Source organism: Leptodactylus fuscus, chromosome 1 (genome assembly GCF_031893055.1).
Source record: "Leptodactylus fuscus isolate aLepFus1 chromosome 1, aLepFus1.hap2, whole genome shotgun sequence".
In the NCBI taxonomy this organism is placed as follows: Eukaryota; Metazoa; Chordata; class Amphibia; order Anura; family Leptodactylidae; genus Leptodactylus; species Leptodactylus fuscus.
In genome coordinates, this window is record NC_134265.1 from 173,792,963 (window position 1) to 173,808,096 (window position 15,134).

At 43.8% G+C, this 15,134-nt stretch overlaps 2 protein-coding genes across 3 annotated transcripts in view; both read left to right on the forward strand.

Annotated features, from left to right (window-relative positions):
- LOC142210791 (perilipin-2-like) overlaps window positions 1-15,134 on the forward strand; it is a 118,621-nt gene that overhangs the window by 41,004 nt on the left and 62,483 nt on the right. The window lies entirely within an intron of this gene.
- On the forward strand, window positions 1,997-12,923 carry LOC142210735 (perilipin-2-like). Of its 2 annotated transcripts, XM_075280111.1 has the most exons (9): window positions 1,997-2,064; window positions 2,154-2,203; window positions 5,537-5,732; window positions 6,637-6,719; window positions 6,805-7,057; window positions 7,398-7,582; window positions 8,243-8,371; window positions 8,448-8,738; window positions 12,496-12,923. In XM_075280111.1, exons 2-9 carry the CDS (start codon window positions 2,171-2,173, stop codon window positions 12,613-12,615), a joined length of 1,290 nt encoding a protein of 429 aa, XP_075136212.1. In that variant the 5' UTR covers window positions 1,997-2,064; window positions 2,154-2,170; the 3' UTR covers window positions 12,616-12,923. The 2 variants fall into 2 exon arrangements, with proteins under 2 accessions (XP_075136212.1, XP_075136221.1); XM_075280120.1 differs by lacking the exon at window positions 12,496-12,923 and having other exon boundaries at window positions 8,448-9,062.

A 15,134-nucleotide genomic window follows, 5' to 3' on the forward strand; every position in this document is an offset into this window, starting at 1 on the left:
GGAACCGCGTCCAGGAGGAAGGTCGGAGGAGCCGCTGTAGCAGGAGCCGGCAGGGTGAGCGACGCCGCCAGGGAAGATGGCCGCTGCCTCGTGTTAGGCCGTGATGCAGAGGAGCCGGAGCGGAGGAATTCCGACAGCGTGGACTGCCCGTCCCGGCCGACAAAGGCAGAGGGAGCAGGGGAGGCTGATCGGGTGGTTCTTTTCCCCATGGAGCGGGTGAGTTAACGCGGGAGGTCTGTTAAACAAGCAGGTAGAGTAGGAGCTCAGCCGTCACATGTCCTACTCCATCGATGTCCAGGCCAGGCCCCGATAGGGTACAGTTGAGGTACCTAAAATCCCTTTGGGGCAAAACATTAATCATGTTTTTTCCCTGCCTACTTTCTACCCTTCTCCTTCATCGCAGGAAGAAGAAAGACTACACACGTTGGATTTGGTGAGATGCCTAAAGATCTATCTAGAGCGGACTAGACCTTTCAGGAAATCTGAAAATTTATTGGTTAATTTTTCTGGCAGACGCAGAGGTGCCAAAGCATCTAAGATACCTCTATCCAAGTGGATCAAGGAAGCCATTTTTCTTTCTTTTCACTCTCAGGGGTTATTCCCTCCTGAGTTTGTTCGCGCTCGCTCCACCAGAGCAGTTGCCACAACCTGTGCCAAGTGACGCTTGGTCTCTTTAGACCAAATCTGTTTGGCTGCGACTTGGAGCTCACATCTCACCTTTGTCAAACATTACAGGCTAGATTGGCACAGTTCAGAGGCAGTTGCCTTCGGCCGCTCGGTATTGTCATAAGTGTGCCAGGAGGTCCTTCCCTAGGGGGGGTTTCTTGCCACCTGCCCATCCGTTGTGCTGCTGTTTGATGTATGGGGAATGGAGGATTATGTAGCTAATCTGTTTTCCCATAGTCCAAACAGCAGCACAAGGCTCCCTCCCTTTGTCTTCTATTTTTTTGCTCCTTTTTTGAATATAATATCGGAAACCAATACTTTATAACTAAGATGGGGGGGGGAGGTCCTCCAGACCTCTTATAGGGGAGGAGTGATTGACTGATTAAAATTTCCACCTGTCCTGAACTGCACGCAGGGGCAGGAATACCCCATCCGTTGTGCTGCTTTTGGACTATGGGAAAACAGATTATCTACATAATCCTCCAAACTCTAGTGTGAACTAAGCATTGAAAAAAAGCCTACCTGCAGACCGCAGACTATAATAGGGTCTGCCGCGTTTCTGCCCATTTAATGCTGAAATCAGCTCCCTATTTTAAAGGCGATGTCCAGGCAAAAATGGTAAACCCTTATAAAAAATGCATACTCACCTGTTCCCCACACTCCAGTGTCCTCCCATGCATCCCGGTTCTGCTGCTCACGTAGCTTTCCCTGGGTCTCTTCCTGAGGTCCGCTGAATCTGCTTCAGTGGACTTGGCTATCACATGACCACTGAGGCCCATCAGTGGCTTAATCAGTGGACCTATGGAAAAGACCTGGGAGACGTCACTGAAGCAGAAGAATCTGGACGTGTGGGTGGACCATGGAGAATCGGGGACAGGTAAGTATGCATTTAAAAAAAAAAATGTTTCAATGCCCCTGGCTGATGTAAACATTAAAAGGATTGTTCATTTATGTCTGGACAAGCCCTTTAAGCGTAATGGAGGACGCATGGTGCTATCCATTAAAAAGACATGTAGAACAAATAGTCACATCTACAAGCAGATCACATCTATCTCTGCTGTTGACACTGCAATAAAACATGAAGTTTTCAGGCTACTTCTGCCCACAAAGAGCAGCCATGATCCCGCTGTTTAGAACAGAACACATCGCTGACTAGTCGGACACACATAGTCTGTCATAGCCTTCACCTCTGACTGCCGCGCACGCTCCCATTGGCGCTCATTAGAGCCAACTACATGACGTCATGGAGCCGTCTCACCAGTCAGCTGACTGCGGGGCAGCGCCTAGTTAGGTGGGCGTGGCCAGCCGCCTATAAGTGCGCAGACTCCGTGCTAGGAGACATTCGCTCCTGGTGCTTGGTGTACTGGTGTTGTATAGAGACTTCTGAGGAGACACTCGGTGGGTGCTGCTTAGACTCGCTGCTGCTGCCGCCGCCGCCTTATGTGGTTTCATCTCTTGTGTTTGACCCTGTGCTTTGGGTTTTGCAGGTTTTCTACGTAGCAGTATGGCTGAAACTGTGGAGCAGCAGCAGCAACAGGTACGTCCTGAGCATTATGTAGTGGGTGATCCCTGAGGTGCAGGTGAGCCAGCTGTATAGTGTTATTACAGGGCATGCTATGATACACTAGGCATCAGCTTCTCTGTATTCTCTACCTGTGGTACTTCTATACTATGAAAGGATCTGGGCTACCTGTTATGGCATCAAGAAATGGCTACTAAGGTATCATTCTCTGTATCTGAGGGGGTCTTGGCATTCTGATAAGTTGATACTAGTGCTCTGGTCTGTCATCTGGGACTGTGTGGGACCCTGACTACCTCTGCTGGTTTGATAATGAAGCTGATGGAGAGAAGTCCTCCTTGCAGGATTGTAGTCTGGTATGAAGACTCCAATCCAGATGTGAACCTAGCCTTAAAGAGAACCTTTCATCAGATCTGGCACATGCAGTTCTATATACTGCTGGAAAGCTGACAGTGCGCTGAATTCAGCGCACTGTCGGCTTTCCTGATCTGTGCCTGGTGTAAAACACTATCCCGGTACTGTAGGGCTTTACAGTCAGAAGGGCGTTTCTGACAGTTAGCCAGGAACGCCCTTCTGCCCAGCAGCGCCTGTCGCGCTGTACTGTGGCGCGGGGAGGAACGCCCCCTCTGCTCACACAGCTTGTCCATAGACGAGTATTATCAGGAGAGGGAGGGGGGCGTTCCTCCCCGCTCCACAGCACAGCGCGATAGGCGCTGCAGGGCAGAAGCGCGTCCCTGGCTAACTGTCAGAAACGCCCTTCTGACTGTAAAGCGGGACCGATAGCGCTTTACACCGGGCACAGATCGGGAAAGCCGACTGCATGTGCCCGATCTGATGAAAGGTCCTCTTTAAAGGGGTTGGACACTTTCAGACCATTATTGACAAACAAATGTATAATAAAGTTATACAACTTTCCAATATACTTTCTGTATTAATTCCTCACGGTTTTCTAGATCTCTGCTTGCTGTCATTCATTCTGTTACTTTCAGAGGATATAACTCTGACCATGGTCATGTGACTTACGGTCCATGGTCATGTGATGAGAATACAGGTTTTGCTTGTTAGAATCACAGCACAATATTCATACAGCTGCCTAGTAATCAGCTGTGTGCTCATCACATGACCATGGTCAGAGTCTTATCCTCCAGAATGAATGACAGCAAGCTGAGATCTAGAAAACTGAGGAATTGATACAGAAAGTAAATTGGAAAATTATTGTATATTGGTTTGGTCAACCCCTTTTAAGGTGTAGCAAATCCTTCCTACTGTTGTCCCAGTTGCATGGCATTGGCTTACAGTGCTGTAGTATTCCAGCCTGGAGATCACTATAAAGCTCTGCTCTTCCTTATAGTGACTGTATACCATGGTGGTTGTGTTTATGGCTGTACCATGGTGCAGTATTATACTCTGTATTGGTGCACTATAGAGGTAGAGGAGTCCATTGCAGGTGGGCTGTATGCTTCTGACTCACTGAGCTTTTGTCTAGTACACATGGAGGTATTCTCCTAGAAGCATTTCTGTTAGGCTGTGTTCACATAACACACTTGTGCTATGGGGATGAATAAAAAAAAAAAGAGAAAGCATAACGTGTTTATTTTTTAAATCCACCAGTCTTGCCATGGCTTTTTAGGGCCCCTTCACACAACGTAAGCGCGCCGCTCATTTAGACATGTGTCCAAGCATGGTGCTTCAAAACAGCCCATTGATTTCAATGGGAAACGTGCGTAGATCAGCATATACAAAACAGAGCCCATTGATTTCAATGGGATGTGCTCGAAGTGCTGCGCTCTGACACGTCTAAATGAGCGGCGTGCTTACGCCATGTGAAGGGGCCCTTACAGTGTGCTGAATGAAACAGGTTCCATCAGCATCAATTGCTTAATGTCTGTTGCGCTCATCCTTTTATGGATGAGGGTAATGGATGTTAATAAAGGTAGTGTGAACCTACCCTTACAAATCTTTCTGGGGAAGAATAGCTCCATTCATACTATGTATTCCACAAACCCATGTTGTTGCCTACAGCAGTTCTTTATGGGGTGCCTGCATCTCTATCCAGCCCTACTGTAACACATTACTGCATTATAATAGGAGCGCAAGTGCCACTATGCTCTGAGTATGAGGGAAAGGCTGTGGTGCATTTATCAAGACATGGAACACTTGTGACATTAAAGGGGTTGTCCCATCACAAGGATCCTATCTATACTACTTGTTAATGTGACTGTAAGACTTTTCCTAAATTGCTTCAGCAAAACTGCTTTGTTTGTCCACTATATTACTTTATTCATTTCTTTGTTGACACATCCCTTGACTTATCTGGTCATAAGTCAAGTGATGTATCTGCTGCTCTCAGGGAGGAGGGGCTAAGTGCACGGGAGCGAGCCTGGAAGGGGGGGGGGGGGGGGAGTTTACCCTTTGGGTGGAAGGGGCTGCCAATACAGACCCGGCATCCGCTGTAATAGAGAGGCGGATGCTGGGGAGTGTAGACGCTGGCAGAGGTTCCTGCAACATCGCTACGCTCCTGCCCTGCATGAAGCCAGCAGCGGCAGGAGCGATGCTGCTATTCCAGAGGGGGGGGGGGGCGGAGGAGCAGAATAGCAGCATCGCTCCTGCTGCTGCTGGCTTCATGCAGGAGCGTAGTGATGTTGCAGGCACCTGTGCCGGCGTCTACACTCCCCGGCATTCACCTCTCTATTACAGCGGATGCCGGGTCTGTATTGGCATTGTGAAGGCTAGACTGGTCTCACCATCTATGAGCGTGCACGCAGGGCCAGCAGCATCTCGCCGCTGGCTTTGCATATGTAACCCTGCCCACCAATGACACAACAAAGCAGGAAGACAGAAGATTTTACAGCAACGAAGACTGGTGAGTATGCGACGTGGGAATACCCCTTTAACATGTCATTGCACACCCTGAAGTAGTAGGCTAATGTATACAAGCTCTTATATCTGCGGCTTTCTTTAAACTTGGGGCCCCTTCACACGGAGTTACGCTCCGTGTATTCTGTACATTTTACACGTGTAAAAATACACGTGTTGAATGTAGTTTTCCATTGAGTTCAATGGCAACTTTGGCTTTCACAGCACTTTCTACAGGGTGTTTTTTGGCTCATGCCATTACAGGGAGTACATACTGACTGTTCAGATTCAGCTGATCAGTAGTAAAATAGGGCTGTAGTGTGTCTTGGTCTGGTGAAGGTCCAGTGTCTCCACAATCTTTACTGATAACCTTGTTTAAGGATTAGCATTTTAATGGAAAACTTGAGGTTCCACTAATATACATTTCTAGATCTATCTTTACAAGTGTTATGCCTAAACCATAATATATAAAGTATTTGCAACTTTTGTTTTTAGAATGTGGTGGTAAGGTTAATCAACCTCCCATTGGTGAGCTCAACTTATGATATGGTGTCATCTGCCTATGTGACCACCAAAGAGAACCATCCGTACCTGAGGTCTGTATGTGATGTTGCCGAGAAGAGCGTGAAAACGATCACATCTGTGGCAATAACCAGTACCATGCCAATCCTACAGAAACTTGAGCCTCAAAGTATGTACTAAGTCACTGCTAACTAAGGGGTTTGGGGGTTTAGTATCTTTAGTTCTGTGTCTTCCATACTTAGAAATGCAGCTTCCTTTAGACAACCATATCTGATAAGATTACACTTAGCAAGCTAGAGGTATGGGTTTGGGACTCCCAAATTCATTAAGCAGTGAGCAATGAAAGCACACAGTCCCCATAGACTATAATGGGGTCCATGTGTTTTCCGTGCCATGTTTGCTCCAGGGACGTGAGAAGTACTTCAACCAGTACTCTTCTCTCCACATGATTCATGCAAAAAACAGACTCCATCATGGTCTATGGGGTCATGTGCTTTCATTGCTCATCGCCTTTTAATGCATTTGGTATTCAGTTCAGGGTGGTCCCCCAAGTGGACTCCCTGAACGGGATACCGAATGCAGATGTGAACCAGGCCTTAGTTATGTTTCTTCCATACTTATAAATGCATCTCCCTCTAGCTTGCTAAGTGTATTATCAATAAGGTTGTCTAGAGAGGAGTGGAGAAGATCTGTTAATGTAGAAATTGCTTTCAAGAGAATCTGTCATCAGCTTTTTGCATCATGCAACGGCCACTGGTTGTTTTTTTTTTTTTTTTTTTAACTACTCAAGCTGCATTGACTGTTCAGAAATGGTGGTAGCTAGAGAAAATCCAACTGTACTATATGCTACCTGATGCTAGATCTGAAGGTGATGAAAGGTCCTGTAACTTTCCCTTGAAATGTGGGCTTTGCTCTTAGATGTTTAGTTCATTCCCTCCTACCATAGTAAGTAGGCCAAATGTCATGCTACACACAGTCCAAGCATTACTCACTACGACCTCTGCTGGCTTGTAGCATTCTGATGACTATGGGTTGCGTCACAGAGGAAAAACTAACTTTCTTTCTCCTCCTAGTTGCTCTGGCTAACAACATTGCCTGTGTTGGGCTGGATAAGATTGAAGAGAAACTGCCTATTCTTTACCAGCCTTCTGAGGAGGTAGGCTCTAAAGTCATGTAATAATCCTATTCTGCTGAATGCATTACTCATGAGCTGATCTTGTCTAAAACTGTATTTGTTTTAGGTTGTGGCTAATGCCTCAGGAGTGGTGACTGGGGCCAAAGATGCTGTTGTTCAGAGTATCACCGGCGTAGTTGATAAAACCAAGGGAGCTGTGCAGGACAGTGTGGAGATGACTAAGGCTGTTGTAAATGGCAGCATTAACACTGTTCTTGGGAGCAGTGTAGTGAAAATCGTGTGCAGTCGTGTAGATAATGCACTAACCCAGTCTGAGACTCTTCTGGAACAATACTTGCCACCAACTGATGAAGAGTTAGGTAAGAAGGTGCCTACACACATAAGGGTGCATTCACACTGAGTAAACGCTAGCTTATTTTGTAGAGTAAAATTACACTTGTAAATTTTGCTATCCCATTGACTTCAATGATATTTTTTTACAAGTGTAAAAATACGCCTGTAAAAAATACGCCTGTAAAATGTCATTGAAGTCAATGGGATAGCAAAATTTACAAGTGTAATTTTACTCTACAAAATAAGCTAGCGTTTACTCAGTGTGAATGCACCCTAAAGCTGGATTATGTATGGGAAGGCCTTTTCCATAAATATTTGTACTTCCTTTTTGGGGCAAACCTACATGCATGTATCCTTATTTTCTAGCTAAGGAAGCGGCTAAAACAGAAGGCTTTGAGTTGTCCAAGGATAAGCCTAGCTATTACCTTCGCTTGGGATCCCTGTCTACCAAGGTGCGCAAGCGTGCTTATCAACAAGCTTTGACCCGGATCAAGGATGCTAAGTGCAGAAGTCAGGAAGCAATTGCTCAGCTCCAGAATACAGTTGATCTGGTTAGTAAACTATAATTAGTCTTAAAAATTTTCTCAGAAGCTCCTTAAACTGTAGTGGTAGAGTTTAAATTCGCACAAGTTGACTTTGACTCTCCACTGGCAGCCCCCCTACATGTCAGTGCCTTAATGATCCTGGCATCTTTGTCAGATGTCAGTCGTCATTGGTTAACTACTCACAGAATCGCCAGCAGCTAATATGCTGAGAATTACAGTAGCTTAAGGAATTTTAAACATAATCCATCCATGCACTGCAGTGTGCATTTTATTTCTGGCAGAGCTATGTGCACCGCATATGTGAACTGCAGCTTGTAAACTGTGCTACAGTATTCAGCTTTTGCAGTGCAAAGAGGGAGGAACCCAGCCACAGCAGTTGAATACTTGACAAAAGCCATCTGAATTTTCCTATAGGTGGCTCATTGTAGGAGACATCAGCAGACTGATGCATGTAGCCCCCTACTTAGAATATTGGCCAGTTCAAATCTCTTCACACCAGAAGAGAAAAATGGAGGTTTCTACCAGATATTAAAAAAAAAGCCACACCAAGCCATCTTTGGGGCACATATACTGGATGTAACATCACTTGCTGAATTTCCTATGCATGCTTTTGCTTACATAGCCATATCTCATAAATGCTATATATAAATATTGCTTTTATCCTAGATTGAATATGCAAGAAGGAACATGAATGGTGCTAATCAGAAAATCCATGATGCTCAGGAGAAGATCTACAATAAGTGGGTGGAGTGGACAAAAGGCACAGAACAAGAAACTAGTGGAGAAAGCCCTGAGGTAATGACATTACTATAAAATGTATACTAGGACCATCTTCAGGGTAGAAGCTTAACATGTCAATATCTCTTTACAGCAAATTGAATCCCGCACGCTAACTATTGCCCAGAATCTCTCTCAACAACTGCAAACCACATGTCTGTCTCTGGTCTCCAGCGTTCAAGGTCTCCCACAAAACATCCAGAACAAGGCTCAGAATGTTAGCGCCATGGCTGCAGACGTCTATCAAAACTTCCGTTCTGCCTCTTCCTTCAGAGAAATGTCAGACAGCCTCTTAGCCACCACTAGGGACCAGTTCACAAAAATGAAGGATTCTATGGATGAAATGATGGACTACTTTGTTAACAGCACTCCACTAAATTGGCTGGTAGGTCCTTTTTACCCACAGGTGGCTGATAGCAAAGATGGGGAGCCTAGAGTTGAGGAGGGAGACTCTGCCAACCAAGAAGACTGAGGGGCAGGGAAACTAAAGCAACTTTGCACTTAATGGGCGAAATCTAGCTACACTTGTATTACTTTCCACCTTAATGTGAGGGACAGGAACGGTTACAAGAGGCCACATAATGGTTGTGGATGGGTTTTGTCTCAACATTGGACTTTGTCTTACTCTTGGGTGTCTGTGTATACTCACAAACTTTCCCTGACTGGTACATGCATCAATGTGTAAACCACACTATGTACACTGTCTACTGTTTGTGTTAATAAAATGTCTGCATCAACTTGTCAGTGTCTAAAGGTTTGTGTACATACTGTGCTGCTACCAGGCCTTGTCTGGTTCTGACCAACTTCCACTTGCCTTATTGTGAATGTTTACCTGCAAAACTCCATAAATGATGCTCCTACAGTAAGACAAACCCTCCATATGAGGCCATCTCTACATGTAGTAGTATCTAGTACCTCTTGGATTCTCACATGACCCCTGGCCTTTCATATACACCAGTGAGGAGCACCAAGCATCAGGGTAAAATGGCTCTCGTAATGGGATGTCACAAAGTAAGAGGTTTTACTGTAATGGCTTTGAACTTGAAGCCTAAAATACTCTGGTGATGGGCCACAAATTAGTCATTTGGACACTGAAAATGCCATACCACTAAGTAAGATTGTACTGATTAGTATTTCGATTTTATTTTTTCTGTACAAACGTAGCTGGGGACAAACTCGAAGCCAAAAAAATACTTAGTCTTATAGCTCCCAGCAACTTTAAAGAGGACATTTCACCACCTGGGGCACATGGTGTAATACACTGCTAGAAAGCTGGTGTGCTGAATTCAGAACACTACTGGCTTTCACATTCTGTGCCCCTGGTGAAGAGGTATCTGTGCTGGCACTGTAGCTCTTTACTGTCAGGTGTTTCTTACAGTAATTAACACTCTCTCAGTAGCACCTATAGCGCTGTACTGAGGGGCTTTCCTTACAACCCAGCAGTGACACTGAGCTCTCACAGTACAGAGCAATAGGTGTGAGGAAGGGTGTTCCTGACTAACTCCCTTCAGACAGTGAAGAGCTACAGTATTGTCACCGATAGCTCTTCACCGGGGACACAGAACGTGAAAGTCAAAAAATGCATGGTTGGCTTTCTGGGGTGGTGTACTACACCGCATGTGCCCCAGGTGGTGAAGGGTCCTCTTTAAATCACTGCCATAGTAGATGCTGAACCATGGGCAGTGTGGTGATCAATTGGCATTGGGTGGGTCAACTCATTGTCTGGGGGACAAGCTGAATATAGGATGGGTGTTATGGAATGCTAACAGCATCTACAGTACTATGGGAGCAGTTGGGGCAGTGATGGACTTCCTTAAGTCTGATCACTCCCTATCCACACAAACATTTAATGACCCTAACCACAGGGCTAAGTTTGAGATGGATTGTCTTTTACATGACTGTCAAGTTCTCCAGGCTTAGCCTCATTAACTTTCAATTTTTGCCTGTAACAATTAACTAGAGTTGCAAGGGGTAATACACTGTTGCCTAGGAAAATAGCTGATGTGTCCCAATACTTGGTGTTTGGGCCATTTGTCTAAAAAAAAAAAAAAAAAAAAAAAAAAAAAAAAAAACCTAAAGCCTAAATTCAGTGTTAACTTGGTCTTTGCTTTAAAACGGGTCGGCAATTTTCCCATGGGGCCACATGAGAAATTGAAACTGGTCTAGAGGGCCATGCATGTTATGGCACATCACTCTTCCCATGTGACTACACAGTAAAATGCTCCTACAATCTAACATTATATTTCTCCCCCCCCCATTATATAATGTTCCCCCTCCAAATGTCTCACAGTATTAAGCCCCTCTCCTCATGTCCAATTTAAACTAAAGAAACTAGAGGGGGACATTAAACTGGGGGGCAACTAGAGGCGGACATGTCACCCTCCAGCTACCCCACGGTCTAATATCCTCCTCAGTTGACCCCAGTTTGGCACCCTCCATCTGCCCCCTGGTTTAATAGTCCAACTGCCTTCAGTTTAACTGTCCCAGTTCTCCCCCCCCCCCCCCTTTTTTTTGTGTAACACAACCCTGTCCTGTGTGGCTCTGCCTACTAACAAGTCTTAGCATATCCTAGTGAGTTAAAGGTTCTTTAGACGACTTGCCATTTGGTATCTACCTTCATCCTACACCCTATGCAGGCCAGTCAGTGACAGGTAGAGGGCTGGATGTGGACCATACAATGCCAAGGTCTGCTTTACTTGCTGAAGTTTTTCTATTGCGTTCAGTAATGAGAAATAGGCTAGAATCTGATCCAGTGTCTGGAGAACTGAACTCTGCTAGAACTGCAGTTTGGTACATGGTCACACACACACTCATACCGAATTACACAAGTGAAAATGCTGGATACAGCTAGCATTGCATCCAGGAACATGCAGGATATATTTTATGCTAGTTTTATTGCAGAAATTGCAATTAGTATCTTATGCTTAAAATTATGACTATTGCTCTATTGAGAAGCTGTTGGGACATCCTATCCTCAGATGCTGTTGTACTTATACACAGATATTGTATATGTCAGATATACAGTCATATCTGGCATATACTTCCCTCTCCAGGTAGGGTGCAGCTCACTTGGTGAGGTATGGGGCTCGTCAAAGGCTTACCTTTCATCAACTCCTGGGGTTAGGAGATTGGCATTAACTTGATTTATAATTGGGATATGCTTTAAAGAAATAACTTCAGAGAGCTGACACTTATTTGCTGTGGGCATCCTCATTCTGCAGTGTTCAATGATTACAGTAAAACTGACTAATGTGTATTGGAGGAATCCTGCTTAGTACATATCAGACTGCATGGTGAGGCTAGTATAGATTTCTCAATGTTGATTGGAATTGTGCCTCCTCATAATGGTGGATTTGAACTGTCCAGCCCAAGTTAAAACATGTTTGCTGCATGGTAGGTTAATCAGTATGTGATCTTTCAGGGTCCAACACCCAGACCCTCCACTATCTACTTGAATCTGAGTTGTTACTTGTCTGTAAGCAGCTTCCAGCATGTAGAACAGGTTTGGGTGTCAGTCTCTAAAGCAGGGTTCACACTAGAGTTGGTGTCCGGTGCTAATGTCTGTGCAAAATCTTGCGGACATTAGCATTGGACACTAGCTGTGTCCGTTACACCTTCCATTATTTTAAATGGGACATGTGCATTCTTTAATGTCTGTCCATAACTGTCCATGTACAAAGATGTCTGTTTCAAGCGGACAGCTAAATCCTACATGTAGGATTTTGCTGTCTGCTTGAAACATTGGACATCTCTGTAAACGGACAGTTAAGGGCACACGGACATTAAAGAAAGCACATGATGTCCCATTTAAAATAATGGAAGGTGTAACGGACACAGCTAGTGTCCGATGCTAATGTCCGCAAGATTTTGCGCAGACATTACCATTGGACACTAGCTGTCGGACACAGACGCTGGTGTGAACGCCCCCTAACATCAAATACTGATGGCCTATTCTGCGGATAGATCGTAAGTATGAAAACCCTTTATCATATCAAAACTAAGATATGCAATTTGTTAATGCAAACCTGTTGGTGGTTTTTCTACTGTAAAGTATCCTTGCCAATGGCAGTCTTGAATCTAATTACTTTTGTTTGTTTTGGTTTTTTTTGCTTGATACAAAAATTTTAAATTTCTTTTACTAGGTACCAGACTTCAGCATCAATGACCTTGCTTCAGAAACTGATGACAATCCAGATGTATTGGAAGAGGAAGAAATGCAAGACTACTCCCGAGCTAATGGGCGCTTAATAAATCGAGAGTAAATTGGAATGTACTTTATTCTGCATACTGTCTTTCAAACCTTTCCATGGGTGTTGCACTATTGATGCAGTATAAAAGTAGTGGTGACATAATATGGCCCCTATCAATCTCTATTGCCATACACTTCAAGGTAGAGCTAGCAAATAAGTAATACCTGGAAGAACTAACATGGTAATGATCCTTTATAATTTTATTATTCAAACTATATTTCACTGTCAGGATATTGCCTTAAACACCAACAAGTAACCATATTGCCTTTTGCTGCTTATAATTTTTCCTAATGATAGAAGGATCTGGTAACATGCCAGTTTTTACTTTGTTGCTTTTCTTTTTATCTCTGCATTTTGCTTTGTGTTGTAAATTAAATAAAGTTAACAGTAAAATTCCTGGATGTTGCCATTTTATTTTATTTTTTATTATAACTTAGGCTCCACGGTCCTCCATATATGTTCACAGTAATTGTTGCTCCCACATCTATTCCAAATCCACCCCTTCCCAAAAAAATCTATTAAAAAAAAAAAAAAAAAAAAAATCCTTACTTTTTAGAGATGGCAGCGTGCAAAGTCAGTTCTTGAAATTGATGTGCTGGAAGCAGAAAAATAACCCATCCTGTTATTCGCTATATCATGGCAGATGTGTGTTTACCGTATATACTCGAGTATAAGCCGACCCCCCCCCCCTAATTTTACCACAAAAAACTGGGAAAACTTATTGACTCGAGTATAAGCCTAGAGGGGAAATGCAGCAGCTACTGGAAAATTTCAAAAATTAAAATGGTCAGAGTTTTTGGGTGCAGTAGATGCTGGGGAAGGGGAGGGGGTGTTTTGGTTGTCTGTCTGCCCCTTCCCTTCCTTTATTTCCCCCCACGGAGAATTCAGCCTGGCTGAACATAGGGTATCTGCAGTGCCCCTATTAACCCCTTCCTGATGGAACAGGAGCACTGCAGATACCCTATATTCAGTAGATCGGGCACTGTCAGACACAGGGATACCTAATGTGTATGTGTTTCACAGTCATTTTCTACTTTTGCATGTATTCTAGGGAAAGGAGTGATTCAGAACTTTTATTTATTTACTTTTTTAAAAAAAAAATAAAAAATTTTTGCACTATTTTATGGGAGATTATATACATTAATATTGTGGCTGGTCATAGACCCACCCATCAAATAAAAATTTTTTTTTTTTGCTGACTTGAGTATAAGCCGAGGGGGGCTTTTTCAGCACAAAAATTGGGCTGAAAAATTCGGCTTATACTCGAGTATATACGGTAAATGTGGCAGCCAATGTAGCTGCTGGGTATTAGTTATACCATTTTGAAGAAAACTTGCTTTGATCACTTAAAAAAAAAATAAAAAAATCATGCGAAACAGTGAAAAAAAACTTTGGTTGGAACTTTTGATTTAACTCTTGAAATAGCCCTGGACAGAATGATAGTTCCCTTAACTTAATATTTTGTTGCACAACCTTTTGAGGCAATCGCTGCAATCACATGATTCATGTAACTGTCAGTGAGGTTTCTGCACCTCTCAACAGGTATTTTGGCCCCCTCCTCATGACCAAACTGCTCCAGTTATTTCGGGTTTGAAGGGTGCCTTTTCCAGACGGTATGGTTCAGCTCCTTCCAAAGATGCTCAATAAGATTTAAGTCAGGGCTCATAGAAGGCCACGTCAGAATATTCCCATGTTTTTCCTCTGTCATTCTTGGGTGTATTTTAGTAGTGGGTCATTATCCTGTTGCCTGACCTATGACCAAGCTTTCTGACCTTGGGCAGCACATTTAGAATCCCTTCATAGTCTTGAGATTTCATTTTACCCTGCACAGATTCAAGACACCCTGTGTCAAATGCAGCCAAGCAGCCCCAGAACATAAGTCTCCTCCATGTTTCACAGTAGGGACGGTGTTCTTTCCAAGATATTCTTCATTTTTCCGTCTGTGAACATAGAGCTGATGTGCCTTGCCAAAAAGTTAGATTTTGTCTCATCTGTCCATAGGACATTCTCCCAGAAGCTTTATGGCTTGTCAACAATTTTTATTCATTACTACTTTTGTCAGATTTAAGTTCTGTGACCATTGAGTTTTTCTCTCTCTCCTAATCTAGCCCACTTATAACAGTCTCCTCATTTATAATTCCTCTCTTAAAAAAGTGCCCCTTATATATAATAGTTCTTCCATTATAAATACTAGCCCCCTTATATTTAATAGTTCCCCTACTATAAATATTACCCCCCCTTTAAATATTTGCCCCTTTTAACAGGTAATTTCTATTCCTTACCATAAAACAATAAATTTTGTGCTTGCCTTACTACGATCCCACGATGAGTGGAGCAGCCGCAGACTCTCCCTGTCGTAGTGGCACTGGTGGCGCCTTGTAGTGACGTCATTCCACCTGCGCCACGATGTCCTGTGAATTACCGTGGTCTTCTATGACAGAGCAGGGACGTTTCCGTTCCCTACTCCATGATAGAATTAAGCAGTATCGTTGTGCACAGCATAACATGCCGATACAGCTGTGGATCTTCCG